We start from the raw sequence: 19824 nt of genomic DNA, 5'->3' as shown, positions 1-19824 counted from the left end.
TTTTAAAATTGAAAAAAAAAAGAAAGAAAAAACAGTGAACTTAATTTCTTTAATGTTTTATTTATTTATTTATTTATTTTTTTTGTAATCAGACGAGGACGACAGCCTGGTATTATTACTTATATTTAAAAGTGTACGTATTTATGATATTAAATAAATTATACTAAAAACATCGGATTTACATAAATTTTATGAAAAAAAAAAAAAAACAACAAAAAAAAAAAAAACAATTGGTTTAAAATTTACAGAGGTAAGCGGAAGTCCCGAATGTGGGTTGCTCTGCCCGACTAACTAATCTTGGATTTGTATTATAATCCGCAGAGGTAGAAAAAAAAGTGGCCACCAATTTAATTATAAATAAATCTTATCAAATACAAGATTAATTACTCTTCTACCTATTTGGAAAATAATCTTTTGCTCATTTTAAACCGTTTAATTGGTTCGAAAATCATACAGTGTTTTATCAATAGATGCAAACAAGAAAAATGGCGGCGAGCTAGTCCTTAAATACGTGAAATTTGGAAAGTGAGTTCAAACTAAAAATTATGCAAAATTAAAAACCCACAAAATCTATGCCAGGATAACATATATTGGATGGATTTAAAACAGAATTTTGTATAATATTTTTAGGGCATTTCTGCTTTATGCCGGCGGCCACCATGTTTTTTTTTTTGCGCGTTTCACTAACTTGTGGCGCTTTTCGATCAAAGAACAAGGAACGATAACTCGTACTTTTGGGCAATTTCATTTAAATTATTGGTACTTATACAGTTTAGTCAAGACATTAAAAAATGAAAATATCGAAAAATGTTATATTGCACGTATCCGTTATGGAATGAAGTTCTCCGAAAAAAAATTTCACTTAATTTTATCAAGTAGTTTGTTTTTTTGGGGTTTTTTTTTTTACAACGAAAAAACAATTTGTTATGATACCGAGCAAAAGGTTCCATTTTTAGGAAGAAAAGCTAGAATTAAAGATGAGGAGGGAGTGTCGGCGCTTTCCATGGAGTTATCTCCCCGTGGCGTGTTCAGCAAATTTCATAATGACTGACTTCAACGAACGTGTTTTTCCGCTGTAAAAAAAAAAAAAAAAAAAAAAAAAACTACTCGATCAAATTAAATGAAATTTTTTTTCGGAGATCTTCAGTCCAAAACGGATATGCACAATATAACCTTTTTCGATATTTTAAGTTTTCAATGTCTTAAACTGTACAAGTGCCAATTATTAATTTGTTATTCACTCTTCAATGTTGCTTTAATTAAAATAATTTTGCATTTAAAATATTTATTTTATCGACCCCCCTCCCCCAAGAAAAAACAAAAAAACTATATTAGTTCATAAAACTCAAATGTTGGTTTGATTACAAAGTTGTTTTATTAAAATTATATTTTTTGGTAAATATGAAGAATTACTGCACCCTCGAAAATTTTAAAAAAATTACCACTCTTATAGGTTTTTGGGGTCGCTGAAAACGAAAATAACGTTTAAAATTACGGCAAACGAGTAGTTTAAAAGATATGAAGAAATGTTAGTTTTTAAAAAGTGGGGGATCACTTTTCTATATTAATTTAACGTAAAATGAGCACCCACTTTGTGGCCACGGTTTTTTCCCGAGGGGGGGGGTGATTTTTTTCCACCCTCGGGAAATCCTTTAAAATTACCATTAAATTTTAAAATTCCAAGAAACAAGTAGTTTCCAAGATATGAAGAAATGCACTCATTAACTTTTTTTTTTTTTAGGTGGGGTGGGGGGGGTGGAGATACTGCCAGTTTGTTATTTCGGTCTTTTTTTTTTTTTTTTTTTTTGAGGGGGATATTCAATTATAGAACTTATATTTTTTTTTAACAGGTGCTTATGTAGTTTGAGTAATCATTTTAACGTAAGTAACGCGCCGACATTAACCGAGTAGAAGAACTGTTTAATATTTTACAAAAATTCTGTTTACATTTGGTGGGAGGCGGTTGAGGGGAGGGGGTGTTGTGGCGGCCGCCTCCCGCCAAATGTAAACAGAAATTTTTGAAACATTAAACAGTTCTTCTGCTCAAAACAGTTAATTAAACTGCATGATCACCTGTTAAAAAACAATACAAGTTCTATAATTGAATATCCCCCTCCAAAAAAAAAAAGAAAGACCGAAAAACAAACCGGCAGCCGCCCCCCCCCCTAAAAAAACCCCAAAAAACTGAAACTTTTATAAAGGGAGTGCATTACTTCATATCTTGGAAACTACTTGTTTCTTGGAATTTTAAAGGATTTTTTGAGGGTGGAAAGAAAGCCCCCCCCCCCCGAAAATATCGTGACCACAAAGTTGGTGCTTATTTTACGTTAAATTAATATAGAAAAGTAATCACTGACTTTTTAAATACTAACATTTCTTCATATCTTGGAAACTACTCGTTTGCCGTAATTTTAAACGTTATTTTCGTTTTCAGCGACCCGAAAACTTTTAAGAGTGCTAATTTTAAAGGAATTTTGGAGGGTGCAGTGGAGTAATTCTTTATATTTACCTATTTTTTTTTATGCAGACACTTCGACGGGCGCCAGTATTACACTTCAATCAAAAAAAAAAAAGTTTCAGAAAAAAAAACAACTAAAAATGTTGCTTTAATTCGGAAAATGTTTCATTTAAATTATTAATTGTTTGACCTTTTAATGTTTCTTTAATTAAAAAAAAATGTTTCATTAAAATTGTTTATTTGTTCGAAAAAAAAGAAAACTATACATTTTATAAAAATCCAATATTGCTTACATTACAAAATTGTTTTATTAAAATTATATTTCCTTACTGAAACTTTTATAAAATGCTTTACAATTATACGTTGATACATTTTTATACAATAAATATTTTGATTTACAAATATTTTTCTGTCTAGAATTTTTTTTTTTTTTTTTTTTTTTTACTTATTTGCCGTGTTATTAGAATAAAGAGGAAATTTGAGTTATAGCACCCTAACAATGGCGGTCGCCAGAATACTGCATAAGTGCTTTTTTTTTAGTTTTAACTCATTTTCCACACTTTACTTGTTCGCATCTATCGATAACTAATTCCGGGTTTGTATTACTGTACACAGATTCGAAAAAGTTGTCAAAAAAACAAATATATAACAAATAAATGTTATCAAAGGCAAGATAAGTTACTTTTCTACCTAACTGGATATATTTTTTGTGTTTTTATTCAATGTAACATGTTTATTCAGCTCGAAAAGCATACAGTGTTTACCGATGTATTGGAAAATTCAAAATGGCGGCCGACACTCTTTAACACGATAAGTTCAAGAAAAGATGTTATAAATAATAAACTATACAAAATACTGTAAGAAATTCGCTCATTATATGTTACCGTGACATAAGTTGACATATATTCGGTGTTTTTTATAGTATTTTGTCAAGTTTTTTATTTATAACACCTTTTCCCAAACTTACTATGTTAAAGAGAGTGTTGGGCGCCATTTTGAATTTTCCAATACATCGGTAAACACTGCATATTTTTCGAGCTGAATAAACATGTTACATTGAATAAAAACACAAAAAATATATCCAGTTTGGTAGAAAAGTAACTTATCTAGCCTTTGATAACATTTATTTGTTATATATTTGTTTTTTTACAACTTTTTCGAATCTATGTGTACAGTAATACAACCCCCAAATTCCTAATGAACCGCCCCCTTAAGTAAACACTTCGTCAAATCTCCACACTAACGTACTTTACTTACAATAACCCTTATCCCTGAGTGGCTTCCGGGCCTTGGTAAGTGGCGACCACCGTGTAAAAAAAAAAATAAATAAAATATAATTTTTCCAATCAATTAAATGTTTTAAAGTGAGTAAAAGCACAAAACTTTTCCAGATAGGTAGAAAAATTACTTCCGATAACATTTATATTTAAAAAAATTTTTAAATCACTTTTTCATACTTCAGTGGATTTTAATACACACCCCTAATTTGTATTTGCTAATTCCCATTTATCAAGGTTAAGAGCCACTCGACGAGAAGTGCTGACGAGATTGATATGTTAATAGTCCGGTTGAATGATAAGCATTATGAAACGATTGAAAATAATAAATGGATTGAATAACATTTGATAACTTACGAGGACGGATTATTGATATTCTTATTACCAAAATATAGTTTAAGTTTAAGCAAAAAACAAAAAACATATTACTGTACACATAGATTCGAAAAAGTTGTCAAAAAACAAATATATAACAAATAAATGTTATCAAAGGCAAGATAAGTTACTTTTCTGCCAAACTGGATATATTTTTCGTGTTTTTATTCAATGCAACATGTTTATTCAGCTCGAAAAACATACAGTGTTTACCGATGTATTCGAAAATTCAAGATGGCATCTCACACCCTCTTTAACACCGTAAGTATGGAAAAAGGTGTTATAAATAAAAAACTAGACAAAATGCTATTAAAAACCCGCCGAATATATGTCAACCTATGTCACGGTAACATATATTGAGCGAGTTTGTAACAGTATTTTATCCGTCTTTTTATTTATAACATCTTTTCCCAAACTTACCGTGTTAAAGAGAGAATAAGACGCCATCTTGAATGTTCCAATACATCGGTAAACACTGTATGGTTTTCGAGCTGAATAAACATGATACATTGAATAAAAACACGAAAAATATATCCAGTTTGGTAGAAAAGTAACTTATATTGCCTTTGATAACATTTATTTGTTATATATTTGTTTTTTGACAACTTTTTCGAATCTATGTTTGTACAGTAATACAAACCCGAAAAGCCAACAAACGGAAACAAGGATAAAACCTTCAGTATTTGTACAATTTTATTTATGACATTAAAAAATAAAAAGGTACCTATGTCTGACAGTTACATGAGGCAAATGTTTGTATTTTAGTTACAAGAACCTCTGACAGATGTAGCTTGTCAGGGGTCGATAACTCTTTTCTAAAAGTTGATACAAACTAAAATTATATATTTTTTTAAACTATATTTTTATACAATCTTTCTTAAATTTCAATAAATGGTTCATGCTTTTTAAATTATATTTTGCTACATTTTTATACAACCTTACAGAAAAAAAAAACAATTCTAAAAACAATCTATAAATGTTTTCTCTTTTTAATCAAACTTATTATTTTATTTTCAGTTATGAATCACGCATTGAAAAAAAATTATATTAATACATTAAAATATATTTTGGTACACTTTTATACAATAAATGTTCCGATTTTCATATTTTTGTGTCATTTATTTTCTTATTATATATTTTTGTGTTATCGTAAACACTTGTTTATATTTGAAGTTCATATAATGACCGCTAGATGGCAGTTCTCTTTCTAAGAACAGGGGTCGATAACTTGTCTCTGATGCTAATATGTATCCGTCATACACTACAGAAGTGCCGATAAAAATATAAAAAAATGATATTCTACGTATTGGTTATGGAATGAAGTTTTGGTGAAGCAAATATAAGTAGGTCCTGCAGACGAGCCTCGTTCTGAAAAATCTGAATAGATCACGTGACATGTGTCACCGTGCTTCTACCATTAGTTGACCCTTTGAATCATGCAGATTTTTACAAAGTAAATTAACTTCTCCGAATTGTTTTATTTACAAAAATATTTCTTAAAAAAAAGAAAAAAAAAAAAATTCGTTGAACTGCTTTATGCAAGCAAACATTTGAACTTTGCTGTTTAAAAAAAAAAATTGTTTTCCTTTTTACGTTGACTTATTTGTTTTTGTGACTTTTTCGAATCTATATGTATAGTAACACAAACCCCAAAATTACAGTATACCACAAATAAATAGGCGGAGGTTAACAATCCTGCGACTTTTCAAAAATCGCTTAAAAAAAAAAAAAAAAAAAACAACATGGCGGACGATCTACGCATTTATACTGAAAGTAATTAACGCTCCCTCTGATACATGACCGGAAGTTAGGGGGCATATGTGTATTTGTTTTGACTTTAATTACGTGAATGAACGAATTGTTACGTGGTGCGGTGCGGAAAGAAAATCCAAAACAATTTATTTTATTTATCTACTTACGTTAATAAAAGAAAAAGAAACGTTAGTCCTTGGTGACGACAACAACTACGGATGGCTCGGAATGCAGTTAGGAGATTCGGAGTTCCTATCCGTCGTGGTACCACCTGACGAAGGCCAGAGGAATAGTTGGCCGAAACGTTGTGAATAAACAAACCAATAAAAAGATAAAAAAAAAAACAACTAATAAAGATGAGACTAATAGTCCGAAATAAAAATAAATTAATAATGCTCATCTCAAAAAATGAATTCCAATTAAGGAATAATATATATATATATATATATATATATATATATATATATATATATATATATATATCGGTACGGACCCGACTATGAAGATCAGATAATAAATAAACGTGGATTTATAAAATCAAAGAATCCAACCTTGATCGCCCTTCGGGGCCCGTGACGCAGTTGATAGAGACGTTGAATCTCTACGGTTCCAGATGAGAATTTGTAATTGTGTACTTTTGCCACGAGTGTACGACGAACCATTCTTTCACCTGACAATTTAAGGAAATTATAGGCACCGCCAAAACTGGGGGGGGGGGGGGGCAGGTCAGTACTTTTTAACGGACCGTCTTTTTAAAAATCTACCAAAAATCAGGTAATTATCCGATCAATACGAAATTTTCAGCGATTATTAGGAAAAGAATGAACTTTATAACAGTGTACTTATTTTTCATAAACGATATTTATATATATATATATTTTTGCTTACAACCCCCCCCTTGTTTTAGAGTGGGAACAAATATGCTTAAAATAATCATCTGAAACTGAACAAAACATATTGTGTTGTTGTAAGGGACAGAATTATAGATTAAAAAAAAAAAAATTGTTTGCATACCTTATTTTGACGTCTGAATATCAGAACTTCGATTGTGTTTAATTATCCCGCTTTTGAGTTTTGAAGTGTGAAATTCGGTGAATATGTTAAGTAAAATAATTAATTTAAGTTAAGCAAAACAAAAAAAAAATTTTTTTTTTATATTTATACGAAAAAAAGCCATTTTAAAATTTTTGATAAATAAATTAACAATTTTTTTTTAGCGAGCCGAATAATGCATGACCATTATTAAACAGGGCATGCTTTGAATAATCGATACAAAAAAAAATTCGATAATAGCATCATTTTTTTCGATCCCGTTTGAAAACGTTTGCCGCCTTTCGACTACGGTGGACCAAACGCGCTGAAATAATTTTTTTTTTATTCTGCTTTAAATTGCCCCCCCCCATTTTGGGGAGCCTGGCCCCCACACACATACACATTAAAAACCAAACTCATACAAATGGTCACCCATCTGGTACTGGCCAGCCTCAGCTTAATAATACATTGAAATTTTCGTCACTGAAAAATAAGTTTTTTTGGCCTGTTTGGTCTTCCATAGTTTTCTTCTTATCAAACGCAAAACGTAAACAGAGTCGATATAAACTCTAGATCGACGCGAGATATCTGGTTGTGGTTACCTATATGAATAAGTGGAATTATTTGAAATTCAGGTACTTATATTATAATATTTTTGCATATTCTCTTAGAAAATCATCCTAAATCTTAGTTAGACAATAAATAAATAAATTAATTATTTCAAAAACCTTTTTTTTTTTTTTAAATATTTAAGTACGTTTTTTGTGCAAGACAAAAAATGTCAATTGTTAACTTTTTGGGAAAATTTAACATTTAAAATTTACTTAAAAATAGTAGAAAAAGTTTTACATTAATTCTGTTTTCTATATGATAAAATTCAGGGTTTTATCTTTCTGGAAAAAAAAAAGTTACTCAGAAATAATGGATTTTAATAAATGTAATTTAGTTTTAAAAAACAACAACAACTTGATTTTGCGGCCATTTTTGGCGGTGCCTAATTATATATATATATATATATATATATATATACACACACACACACACACACACAAGTTTAAAGTAAATTTCTCGCGTTGGCGAAACCACTAGTACCAAATGTCTTTTTGGTTAAGAAGAACAGTATGATGAAAAAATGTAAACAAATAAATTCCAGTCACGTGTCAGAGGGAGCGTTAATTACTTCCAGTGTCATGCGTAGGTCGTCCATGTGACATAACTTGACATATATTCGGCGGGTTTTTAATAGTATTTTGTCTAGTTTATTATTTATAACATCTTTTCCTGAACTTACCGTATTAAAGAGAGAATCGGCCGCCATCTTGAATTTTCCAATACATCGGTAAGCACTGTATGCTTTTCGAGCTGAATAAACATGTTAAATTGAATAAAAACACGAAAATTATATCCAGTTTGGTAGAAAGTGACTTATCTTGCCTTTGATAACATTTATTTGTTATATATTTGTTTTTTGACAACTTTTTCGAATCTATGTGTACAGTACAGTAATACAAACCCAATAAATGTTACCAAAGGCAAGATAAGTTACTTTTCTACAGAACTGGATAAGTTTTTAGTGTTTAAATATAAAATATTTATTCTGTTGAATACGTAAAATTTTGTAAAATTAGTTCAAACTAAAAAATTATACAAAATTCTGTTAAAAACTTACTTAATATATGTGAACCTATGTCACGTTAACATATATTGGGTGGGTTTCTAACAATATTTTGTATAATTTTTTAGTTTGAACTCATTTTCTAAAACTTACCGTATTCAGAGACCTCATCGTCTTTTTCAATTATATCGATAAACACTGTATTATTTTCGAACCGAATAAACATTTTAGGGTTTTTTATTACTGTACACAGATTCGAAAAAGTTGTCAAAAAACAAATATATATAATAAATGTTATCAAAGGTAAGATAAGTTACTTTTCTACTTAACTGGATAATGTTTTAGTGTTTTTATTCAATGTAACATGTTTATTCAGCTCGAAAAACAGTGTTTGCCGATGTAATGGAAAATTTAAAATGGCGCCCAATTCTCTCTTGAACACGAGAACTTTGGGAAAATGAGTTAAAAATAAAAAAAATAAAAAAATGCCAAACTGGATACATTTTTTGTGTTTTTATTCAATGTAACATGTTTATTCAGCTCGAAAAGCATACAGTGTTTACCGATGTATTGGAAAATTCAAGATGGCGCCTGACTCTCTTTAACACGGTAAGTTTGGAAAAGGGTGTTATAAATAAAAAAACTAGATAAAATACTGTTAAAAACTCGCTCTGTTACCGTGACATAGGTTGACATATATTCGGTGGATTTTTAACAGTGTTTTGTCTAGTTTTTTTTTTATTTATAACACCTTTTCCCAAACTTACCGTGTTAAAGAGACTCAGGCGCCCTCTTTAATTTTTCAATACATCGGTAAACAAAACACGGTTAATTAAACTGCAGAAGCACCCGTTAAGCGACACAAGTTCTATAATTGAATACCCCTTACCCCCAAAAAAGAACGAAAAACAGAGGGTTTGTATTACTGTACACAGATTCGAAAGAGTTGTCAAAAAACAAATATATAACTAATAGATATTATCAAAGGAAAGATGTTATTTTTCTACCTAACTGGATACATTTTTTTTGTTTTTATTCAATGTAACATGTTTATTCAGCTCGAAAAACATTCAGTGTTTACAGTGGAAAATTCAAAATGGCGCCCGACACTCTTTAACATGGTAAGTTTGGGAAAAGGTGTTATAAATAATAAACTAGATAAAATACTATTTAAAAAAACACCTAGTATATGTCAACTTATGTCACGTTAACATATAATTAGCGAATTTCTAACGGTATTTTGTCTAGTTTATTATTTATAACATCTTTTTTCCTGAACTTACCGTGTTAAAGAGAGTGTCGGGCGCCATTTTGAATTTTCCAATACATCGGTAAACACTGTATGCTTTTCGAGCTGAATAAACATGTTACATTGAATAAAAACACGAAAAATATATCCAGTTAGGTAGAAAAGTGACTTATCTTGTCTTTGATAACATTTATTTGTTATATATTTGTGTTTTTGACAACTTTTTCGAATCTATGTGTATACACTGTACAGTAATACAAACCCGGCGTTTTTCTTAAATAGGAAACAAGATGGCCGCCATCAAAAATGATAAGGATTACGTTGGATACTGAATGTCTTCAAATATGGATAACTGCGTGTTTGCACAAAAAAATAAATGCGATATTCGTTCTCAGCGTACCGGAAAACCGGTGCAAGTCTATAAATAGGCCACAACAAATCTTTTATACAATGAAAATCTGAAAAAAATCCTTATAATGTACGTACTTGTCGCTGCATCAAGATGTCATATTCCAAAAATTACGTAAATCGATCAAGTAGTTTTTTTTTTTATTTAAGAAAATAAAAAATTATCGGAAGTTTAATCGAAGATTTGGCACGTACCATCTTGTTTGAGAGATAACGCCACTAGCGACCCCTGGCGGAAATATGGGTCAACAAGGGCAGTACATGCAGATCGAATATTTTATCAATCAAATACTTTTTTTTTTTTTTTTGTTAAGAAAATCAAATTTTACGATTTAAGACGGTGCGTGCCAAATCTTCGATTAAACTTCCGATTTTTGATTTTCTTAAATAAAAAAAAACAAACTACTTGATCGATTTACGTAATTTTTGGAATATGATATCTTCATGCAGTGACAAAAACGTACATTAAAGATTTTTTTCAAATTTTTATTGTATAAAAGATTTGTTGTGGCCCATTTATAGACTTGCACCTGAAAACCTTTAAAAGTCGACAAATTAAAGGTAAATGCCGAGGGGTCGGTAAACTAAAAAAAAAAAAAAAATACCCAAAAACCTTTAAAAGTCGTCATTTAAAAGAAAATTGTGGAGGTGGACCTAATCTGAAAATTTACCTATTTGTTTTTTGACAACTTTTTCGGATGTGTATAGTAATACAAACTCAAAAGCATTAACAAAAAAACAAAAAACAAAAAAAAGGGTTTGTATTACTGTACACATAGATTCGAAAAAGTTGTCAAAAAACAAATATAGAACAATAGGCACCGCCAAAACTGGGGGGGCAGGTCAGTACTTTTTGACGGACCGTCTTTTTAAAAATCTACCAAAAATCAGGTAATTATCCGATCAATACGAAATTTTCAGCGATTATTAGGAGAAGAATGAACTTTATAACAGTGTACTTATTTTTCATAAACTATATTTATATATATATTTTTTTTTGCTTACAAAACCCCCCCTTGTTTTGAAGTGGGAACAAATATGCTTAAAATAATCATCTGAAACTGAACAAAACATATTGTGTTGTTGTAAGGGACAGAATTATAGATTAAAAAAAAACAAACAAAAAAACATTGTTTGCATACCTTATTTTGACGTCTGAATATCAGAACTTCGATTGTGTTTAATTATCCCGCTTTTGAGTTTTGAAGTGTGAAATTCCGTGAATATGTTAAGTAAAATAATTAATTTAAGTTAAGTAAAACAAAAAAAAAATTTTTTTTATATTTATACGAAAAAAGCCATTTTAAAATTTTTGATAAATAAATTAACAATTTTTTTTTAGCGAGCCGAATAATGCATGACCATTATTAAACAGAGCATGCTTTGAATAATCGATACAAAAAAAAAAATTCGATAAATATTGTGCCTTTGTGTTAAAAATAGCATCATTTTTTTCGATCTCGTTTGAAAACGTTTGCCGCCTTTCGACTACGGTGGACCAAACGCGCTGAAATAATTTTTTTTTATTCTGCTTTAAATTGCCCCCTCCCCCCATTTTGGGGAGCCTGGCCCCCACACACATACACATTAAAAACCAAACTCATACAAATGGTCACCCATCTGGTACTGGCCAGCCTCAGCTTAATAATACATTGAAATTTTCGTCACTGAAAAATAAGTTTTTTTGGCCTGTTTGGTCTTCCATAGTTTTCGTCTCAATCAAAAGAAAACGTAAACAGAGTCGATCTGAACTCTACGGCGACGCGAAATGTCTGGTTACCTATATGAATAAGTGGAATTATTTGAAATTCAGGTACTTATATTATAATATTTTTGCATATTCTCTTAGAAAATCATCCTAAATCTTAGTTAGACAATAAATGAATAAATAAATTATTTCAAAAACCCTTTTTTTTAAATATTTAAGTACGTTATTTGTGCAAGACAAAAAATATCAATTGTTAACTTTTGGGGAAAATTTAACATTTTAAATTGAATTAAAAATAGTAGAAAAAGTTTTACATTATTCTGTTTTCTATATGATAAAATTCAGGGTTTTATCTTTCTGGAAAAAAAAAAGTTACTCAGAAATAATGGATTGTAATAAATGTAATTTAGTTTTAAAAAACAACAACAACTTGATTTTGCGGCCATTTTTGGCGGTGCCTATAGAACAAATAAATGTTATCAAAGGCAAGATAAGTTACTTTTCTACCTAACTGGATATATTTTTTGTGTTTTTATTCAGTGTAACATGTTTATTCAGCTCGAAAAACATGCAGTGTTTACCGATGTATTGGAAAATTCAAAATGGCGCCCAACACTCTCTTTAACATAGTAAGTTTGGGAAAAGGTGTTATAAATAATAAACTTGACAAAATACTGTTAGAAAACAACCGAATACATGTCAACTTATGTCACGGTAACATATATTGGGCGAATTTCTAACAGTATTTTGTCTAGTTTATTATTTATAATACCTTTTCCCAAACGTACCCTCTCTGAGAGAGAGTCGGCTGCCATTTTGAATTTTCCAATACATCCGTAAACAGTAATACAACCCCCCCCCAAAAAAAAAACTTATTCGGATAAACTTATCCAGGTAGGTTGTGTATGGTAACTTAGCTTGCCTTTGGTAACATGGCTTTCGTTATATATTTATTCTTCGACCCCTTTTTTTGTTTTGGCTGGTTATTGTAAAACACACACACACACGCACGCACGCACAAATAATATCCGATGCAAATAATTCACGAATTCGTGGGTAAAATAAGTGCACTTATTGATCCGTGCTGAAATAATAACGTTATTATTTAGAAAGCCATTCTTAACATGGGAAAGGAGGGTGTTTTGTCTGTACTTTCACTTTACAGTTTAATAAAAACAGATTTCTTAAAACTTTAATTAAACTTGGAAATACTATTTAAAAAAATAGCGCGGATCAATATATGCATTAGCACAATAAATAAATAAATAAATAAAATAAATAATTTTTGACGAATTTCTCTTTGAATTTATTTATGTCGGAACGAATAATGATGACCAAAAGTCGACATTTTCGAAGCTTCGATTCTTTTTAAAGACAATATTACTTACCAGAATTTGCTTCCATTATTTTTTCTTATTTGTTTATCTTTCAAGTTTAGTCACCCTGTGTTTATAAAGGCTTTGTGCGGAGCTGAGCTGTAGCTGTGGTCTGCAAAATGTAACGAATGTTTTCTTTTTAAACTGGTTTTGGTATTTTTTACAATCTGCCCCAGCGTAGTATAAACATCCCCCAAGCTCTCTATGTTAAAAACGGCTTCCAAAGTTGGGAGGTGTGTTTATTCCGAAAGCCGTTCTTAACATCGGGAGGTTGGGGTGTTTATAATACGCTGGGGCACGTCGTAAAAATTTACCCTTTTTTTATTTTATAATAAACAGAGGAAAAACAAGAGTTCTTATTCCGATTGGTACTTATGACGGCAGTACTCATTACATAACAAAGATGTCATATTCCAAAAATTATGTAAATCGATCAAGTATGTTTTTAAACTAAGAAAATAAAAATTTCTGGCTTTCGGAGATTTTACTACTAAATTACATTGTGGGTGGCCTCCCTTTATTTATTTCATCAGGCTTAATAATGGCCGACGAAAACACAACAGCTCGCTTAGTCGTAAAATTTTATTTGCTTGAATAAAATAAAAACTACTTGATCAAATTACGTGATTTTTGGAATATATCTTCGTTTCGTGACCGGTACGTGCATCACACAGACTTTTCTGTATTTTCTTTACTTTTAATTGCCGCCATAAATGTCAATTTCAATAAGCTCCAAAATATTGATAATCCATTTCATTGTTCGGTTGCGTCTTTTTTAATTAAATATATTTTTTTTTTAATTAGCCAGCAGCTCTGCACAAAACCTTTGCAAACACAGGGTTATTACAATTGAATATAATCTATTTATTTATTTATTACTTTTCTTCGATTTTTCCCTTTTTTTTATTTTTATGCGTTTTTTGTCGCGGGGGTGGGTCTGTTTGCGTTTGTTCGTGGGTCCTTTTGTGGTGATTGTGTGAACGTGTTTGACTTTTTTTTAAGTGTGTCGGATAGAATTTGAAATACTCTGGACGGTAATGTGGATGGGCCACCGGGTGTTGAGGGTCGGCACAAGAGTGCTCAGTAACGAAGAGCCCGTCGCCGTGACTAGGGTACCAGTACTCGGCTACTGTCACATTCGGTACCGGGTGACGGCAATGGTCGTATGGGCGATCACAATGCAAGGGACAATGGGTGATGAGTGGACTACGGACCGTGACGGGACAGTTCTCCTCCGAGGAATCGGTCACGATCCGGGAATGAGGCGAGTCTAAGGGTAACGGACACGTGCATGGTGGGAGGGAGTGTGGAGGTATCCGACGCTGGAATGACGATGAAGATGATGATGATGGAGTGGAGGTTGATAATGAGGATGAAGGCCCTTCTCCGTTGCGTAGTAACCGGAGTAAGGCTTCAGTGGTTTTGTTTCCGGAGACTGACGCCGTTCTTACTTTATGGTGGAAATCTCGAACACAGTTTTTGTCGACGCAGAAAGTGTTATTGTCTTTATTTTCTTCGCGCACCTGTCGGCCAGTTTCATCTACGTCTTTGTATCGCAGTATCTGCTGTTGTTGCAGATGCGGCGAACTGTTTACCCCCGCTGGCGCTGCGCATCCCTCATCTTTCGCGGGTTCCTTCACCTGATCGCAAGGATACGATTGTGGCTGCACAATGCCGGAATCTGTCGCTGCAGCATAATCGCTGTTGTTCGGAAACACTATCACATGATGATGATGATGAAGGTGATGATAATGGTATCGATGTCTTTGTCGTGACGAGGCGGTGGCTGTTGTCGTTGGGTTGCGGGGTTGCGGCGCGGTCGACCAGGATGTCGGCCGCGAACGTCTCGCGATGGTTGCGGAACCGTCCGATAGGTTACTATGGCTATCATTTGTCGGGGTCATATTTCGTGGCGGTAGGTTGACGGTAAGGTTTTCAGCCGCATCGACACTGTACAGAGACGAGTTCGATGATACCTTTGTCGTCAGGATAAAGCTATCAAGCGAACCCTGGTAGTCCTCTAGCCCGTCTTTGTCTTTCGCCGCAGCAGGACGTTCGTGTTGACATTGGTTGTTTGCCGAAACTTCCATGTAGTCAACATCGCTGAGGGCGTCTCGATCTATACCGCTGTCCAGAGTGTCATTGTCTTCGACCTCACCGCCGAACAGAATCTGCACGTTATTATTATTATTATTACTCACGTTACTGTGATCTGTAACGTTTCTATTAACGGCAGAGTTATCGTTCAGATAAAGTTGATTTCTGTCGCAGATGACATTTTTATTGCAATCACAGATTCTCGTTTCTATAACAGAGCCAGTGACACTCATTGTTGCAATGGTTCCGATATCAGCTTCATCGGTACCCGTTCCTACGGACACGACCAACGGGTGGTCAGCAGAGGTGCCAGCAGCATTCGCACTATTACCGGCGACACCTCCACCTAATGACCACTGGTCAGTTGGTAACACACGATGGCAGTCGAACGCGGCATGCAGACAAACTCTGTATCTATTTTTCAACCTCCAACCATGCTCCGTGTAAATGTATGGATGGAGGGCACTGTTCAAGAACACAAGAGCTATACCGCAAAGTTTCAGTTGGTAAAGTAAGAGAGACTCGCCCAGGCACATGGTAAGGATCTGGGCTATTAAGATAGGGGTCCAGCAAAGCGACGCCACCAGAATAGCAAGTAGATACAATATTCGCGTCTCCTTGTCGACCATTGAAAAACAGCCGATTAGCTGTTTAAAACCGATCGAGACCACCTGCGGCATCTTTGGTTTTCGGTTCGTCCGCGCCACTTCCGTCTGGTAAAAATCGCAGGTATTCCTCCAGCACGTGGGTAACGTAGCGACCCACACCATCACCAAGCATGAGGCAACAGTGCAGAGGAAGCCGATGGCACATGCGGGTGCCAGAAAGGAGATGGCGAAATCCGTAAGGCTGCCGCGTTGGCCGTCGACCACGTTCACAAGCTCGCAGTTCTGAAAGGGGTCGTTCCAATTACTGCTGACGTACAGGATACCGGCGGTAGCGACGGAGAATCCCAGCGCCCAGATGAAGGTCAAGGTCAGTAGCGCGATGGGGATGCCGAGATATCGCTGGCCGGTGGACACGGACATCAGTCTATAACGATGTAGGGCGATTGCCGTCATGGTCAAGAGGGAAGACAGGGTGCATATCGTTCCCATGAAGGTGAAGAGTCCGCAGAATATATTCGGGGTCGGGGGCGATCGGTAGAGAAATATCAGGAACACGGGAGAGAGGCAGGAGCAGATGAGGAAGTCGGAGACTGCAAGATTTAAGAGAAGGGGCGCGTATCCGAAACGAGAGTTCCAGTGCGTTATGACCTGGACAATTACGGCGCCGTTTCCGACACACCCCATCAAGACGACGATAGCAATAAGCACGTTGCACACGGCGAGGGTGGCGATGTGCACCGACTGGGTGGTTTGGTTACTTGGTGAAATCATAAGCAGGTCGGTCATGTCTTGATGGCCGTAAATATCCGAGGCTGCGGACCCGGAAGCAATCCCTAATTTACCGAGCGGATCAGGCGTCATCGCAATCTCATTGTTTGACGTTCGGCTTGTTATGGAAGCTAAGAGAAGCAGGGGCGCAGTGACCCTTTCGTGGGGGGTCTCGTAGGAATAGTTCATTTTTTTTTTTTTTAATGAATTGCCCCTAATATTTAGTTTGTGAGCGAAATTAATCCGGAGAAACGTGCATTGGTGTATTTAGTTTCATAAAGTCGATGTTTAATGGTTCAGACATTAGGAAGTTTATATCTAAAGCACGAGCGTGCGATTGTTTGTATGGAAGTTACAGAATCACGTAATGCCAAACTGGATGAATAACCACGATTTTTCAGCGAGTTTTGGAAATCAGTGCAAAAAGGGTTTAGATGCGCAAAAGTAGAGTTAAATAAATTTTTTTAGGGGATTATGAAATACTGTGGTTATTTATGTTAAAAGATATCAATGTTTGTTTCAAGGTCACGATTTAAGAGCTTTATGCAAAGAGGGATTCACTTATTAGTGCATAGGTATATTAATAAAAGGTTTAGGTTTTTGTTACTTGGAAATCATGATGGCAAGTTGATTGGATAGGGTAGGTAGTTATCCTCTTTTTTTTTTTTTTTTTTTTTTTTGCTTATTCGCGTAAAACGTGCGTAAAATATATTATACTCCTTCAGTCCGCTCCGTTGGTAAAAGAGCTCCTATTTCAGTTCATCAGTAAAGGAGATATGTATATATATTTTATAAGGATCCTTGGTCTTCACGATATACGGCGAACAACTTAACTTCGCCGACAGTTAAAGCAGGCAAGTTGTCAACAAACAAACCGCGTAGTCAAAAAAGACAAAAAAAAAAAAAGAAAAGTGATTCAAACTGTCGACCCATTTAGGGTTACGACTCCTTTTAAGTTTGGCTTTTAAAATCCTCAAAGCAGATAATTTGGCAAGTTGGTTAATTTCAATATGTGAACGCGTGGTAAAAAAAAAAAAAAAAAAAATATCCATTAATGATATTTTTTCTTGTTTTTTTTTTTTAATATATAAAACCCAAGTTCCGTTTTTTAATAATAAAAAAAAAAAATGCGGTTTAAAATTGCAAAAAGTATAGCAAAATAAATATTTGCAGATTAGACAAATTATTCTTTTTCTTTTTTAGAGTTTTCGTCTGATATCTCCACAACACAAAAAAGCAAACAAAAGATCGTCGTCAATTTTGCGTTTTTTGTTTTGTTTTTGTTTTTCCTCGCAAATTTAAGAGTAAAATTTTTTCAAATCTGTTTTATGGGTTGCAAAATAAAAAAAAAAAATGTCAAGGGTGTAAGGATTCACGTTTCAATAAATTGTGTTGTAAAATAAATCCTGTGGTATTATTGTAATTCCTGCTAGCTGCATTTACGCAAACAAAAACTGCATCCAAGAAACCAAATAACGTTTAAAAATAAATAAACGTACTAGGCACAAAGGAGAAGTGGTATAATCAAAAATGATCCATTAATGTTTCGTAGAAAAAATATAATTCTCTGTAAACACACACATATATATAGGTGTATTTTTACATATAAATACATATATATATGTACTTATATATTCTTTCGTTGTTGGTTAAGTTTCGTTCTGTTTGAGGCCAATTCGAGTTTTTGTGTTATCGTTGTTTTTCTTTTTTCCGATGAGGCAAGGTGCTCGCTTAGAGCCATGCGGGGCCGGCGTTTTGCCGATCTACCGACTGACTTCCACGAGGGAAGGGAAAACACTGAACGTGTCTACAGAAGGAAGTATTAATGAACCTGCTTTTTTTTTTTTTACTTTATAAAACAAAAAAAAAAACATATAAATAGAGTAAAAAGAAAGATGAATTAAATTGGTAGGAGTTAAGAAAACACGTTATCAGCAGCAGCAGCAGCAGCAGCGGTAAGACATAGTGGTGGGAAGAGTAAAAACAAAAAAAGAAAGAATATAAACATGTTCATAAAAGAAACCTTCGAAGAAGAAGAAGAAGAACTACTAGTAGTAGTGGTAGTAATACTAGCGTTGTAGGGAGGGTCGATGGGCGAAGGAAGATATCATATGAAGAGAAAGGGGTTGGGGTCGTGGGAGGAGGTGGCAACCGTAGGCGAAGGAGCCGTCGCATAAAAGCAAAAAGAAAGAAAGAAAAAAAAAGGCTGAACGTACATGATGAGAGTTTCAAGGGCCGCGAATTGACGTACAAAGTGCGCTCAAAAGAGTGACGCGACCCATAGTTTATTTTCGCGCCCCAGGACGGTAATAAAGATCGAAATTCAATCAAAATCGATATCAAACGTAGACTCTAGTTTATATATATTTTTATAATTATTTGTATATACATACATATGAATATATATATATATATATATATATATATATATATATATATATATATATATATTTGTTTATATATATTTATATATATGAATATATGTATTTATATATAAATGTATATATATATATATATATATACATACATATATTTATATATATATGGATGTCTATGTATATGAGTGTATATATATATATATGTATATTTATGCATATCCATATGTATATATTATACTTGTATATATATATATACATATATATATATGTACATATATTTATATATATGGTTATATATATGTACATATATTTATATATATGGATATATATATATATATATGTACATATATTTATATATATGGATATATATATATATATAGATTTATATATCAATATGAATGGCTATGTATATGAGTGTATATATACATATATATTTATGTATATTTATGCATATGTATATATATATATATATATATATATATATATATATATATATATATATATATATATATATACAGGTTTAATGTGTGTGTCACGAGTAGGCTCCTATATGGTTCACTATTTAAAAAACAACTGATTACATATAATGATAGAAGATGTATCGGGACACAGGAATGGGCATGTTTGATCTCGCAGAACGGTGGTTCATTAAAATTGTGGGGTCTGCATTCGCGCCTCGTCCACAAAGTATGGAAATAAAACATTTAAAAATAAATTAAAAAA

At 33.0% G+C, this 19824-nt stretch overlaps 1 protein-coding gene across 1 annotated transcript; it reads right to left on the bottom strand.

Moving 5' to 3' along the window:
• Positions 1–13093: 13093 nt before the first annotated feature.
• Positions 13094–18609, bottom strand: LOC145260625 (uncharacterized). The gene has a single exon (XM_080118938.1). It carries the CDS (start codon positions 16910–16912, stop codon positions 14126–14128), a length of 2787 nt encoding a protein of 928 aa, XP_079975064.1. The 5' UTR covers positions 16913–18609; the 3' UTR covers positions 13094–14125.
• Between the last annotated feature and the right edge of the window lie 1215 nt (positions 18610–19824).

This window comes from Euprymna scolopes, chromosome 36, assembly GCF_053919585.1.
Source record: "Euprymna scolopes isolate OS-2025 chromosome 36, ASM5391958v1, whole genome shotgun sequence".
Classification (NCBI taxonomy): Eukaryota; Metazoa; Mollusca; class Cephalopoda; order Sepiida; family Sepiolidae; genus Euprymna; species Euprymna scolopes.
This window is presented reverse-complemented; position numbering and strand designations above follow the sequence as displayed.

What these genes read in the sequence shown, in the direction of transcription:
- LOC145260625 (XM_080118938.1), bottom strand. Translation starts at nt 16,912, where the DNA reads ATGAACTATTCCTACGAGACCCCCCACGAAAGGGTCACTGCGCCCCTG.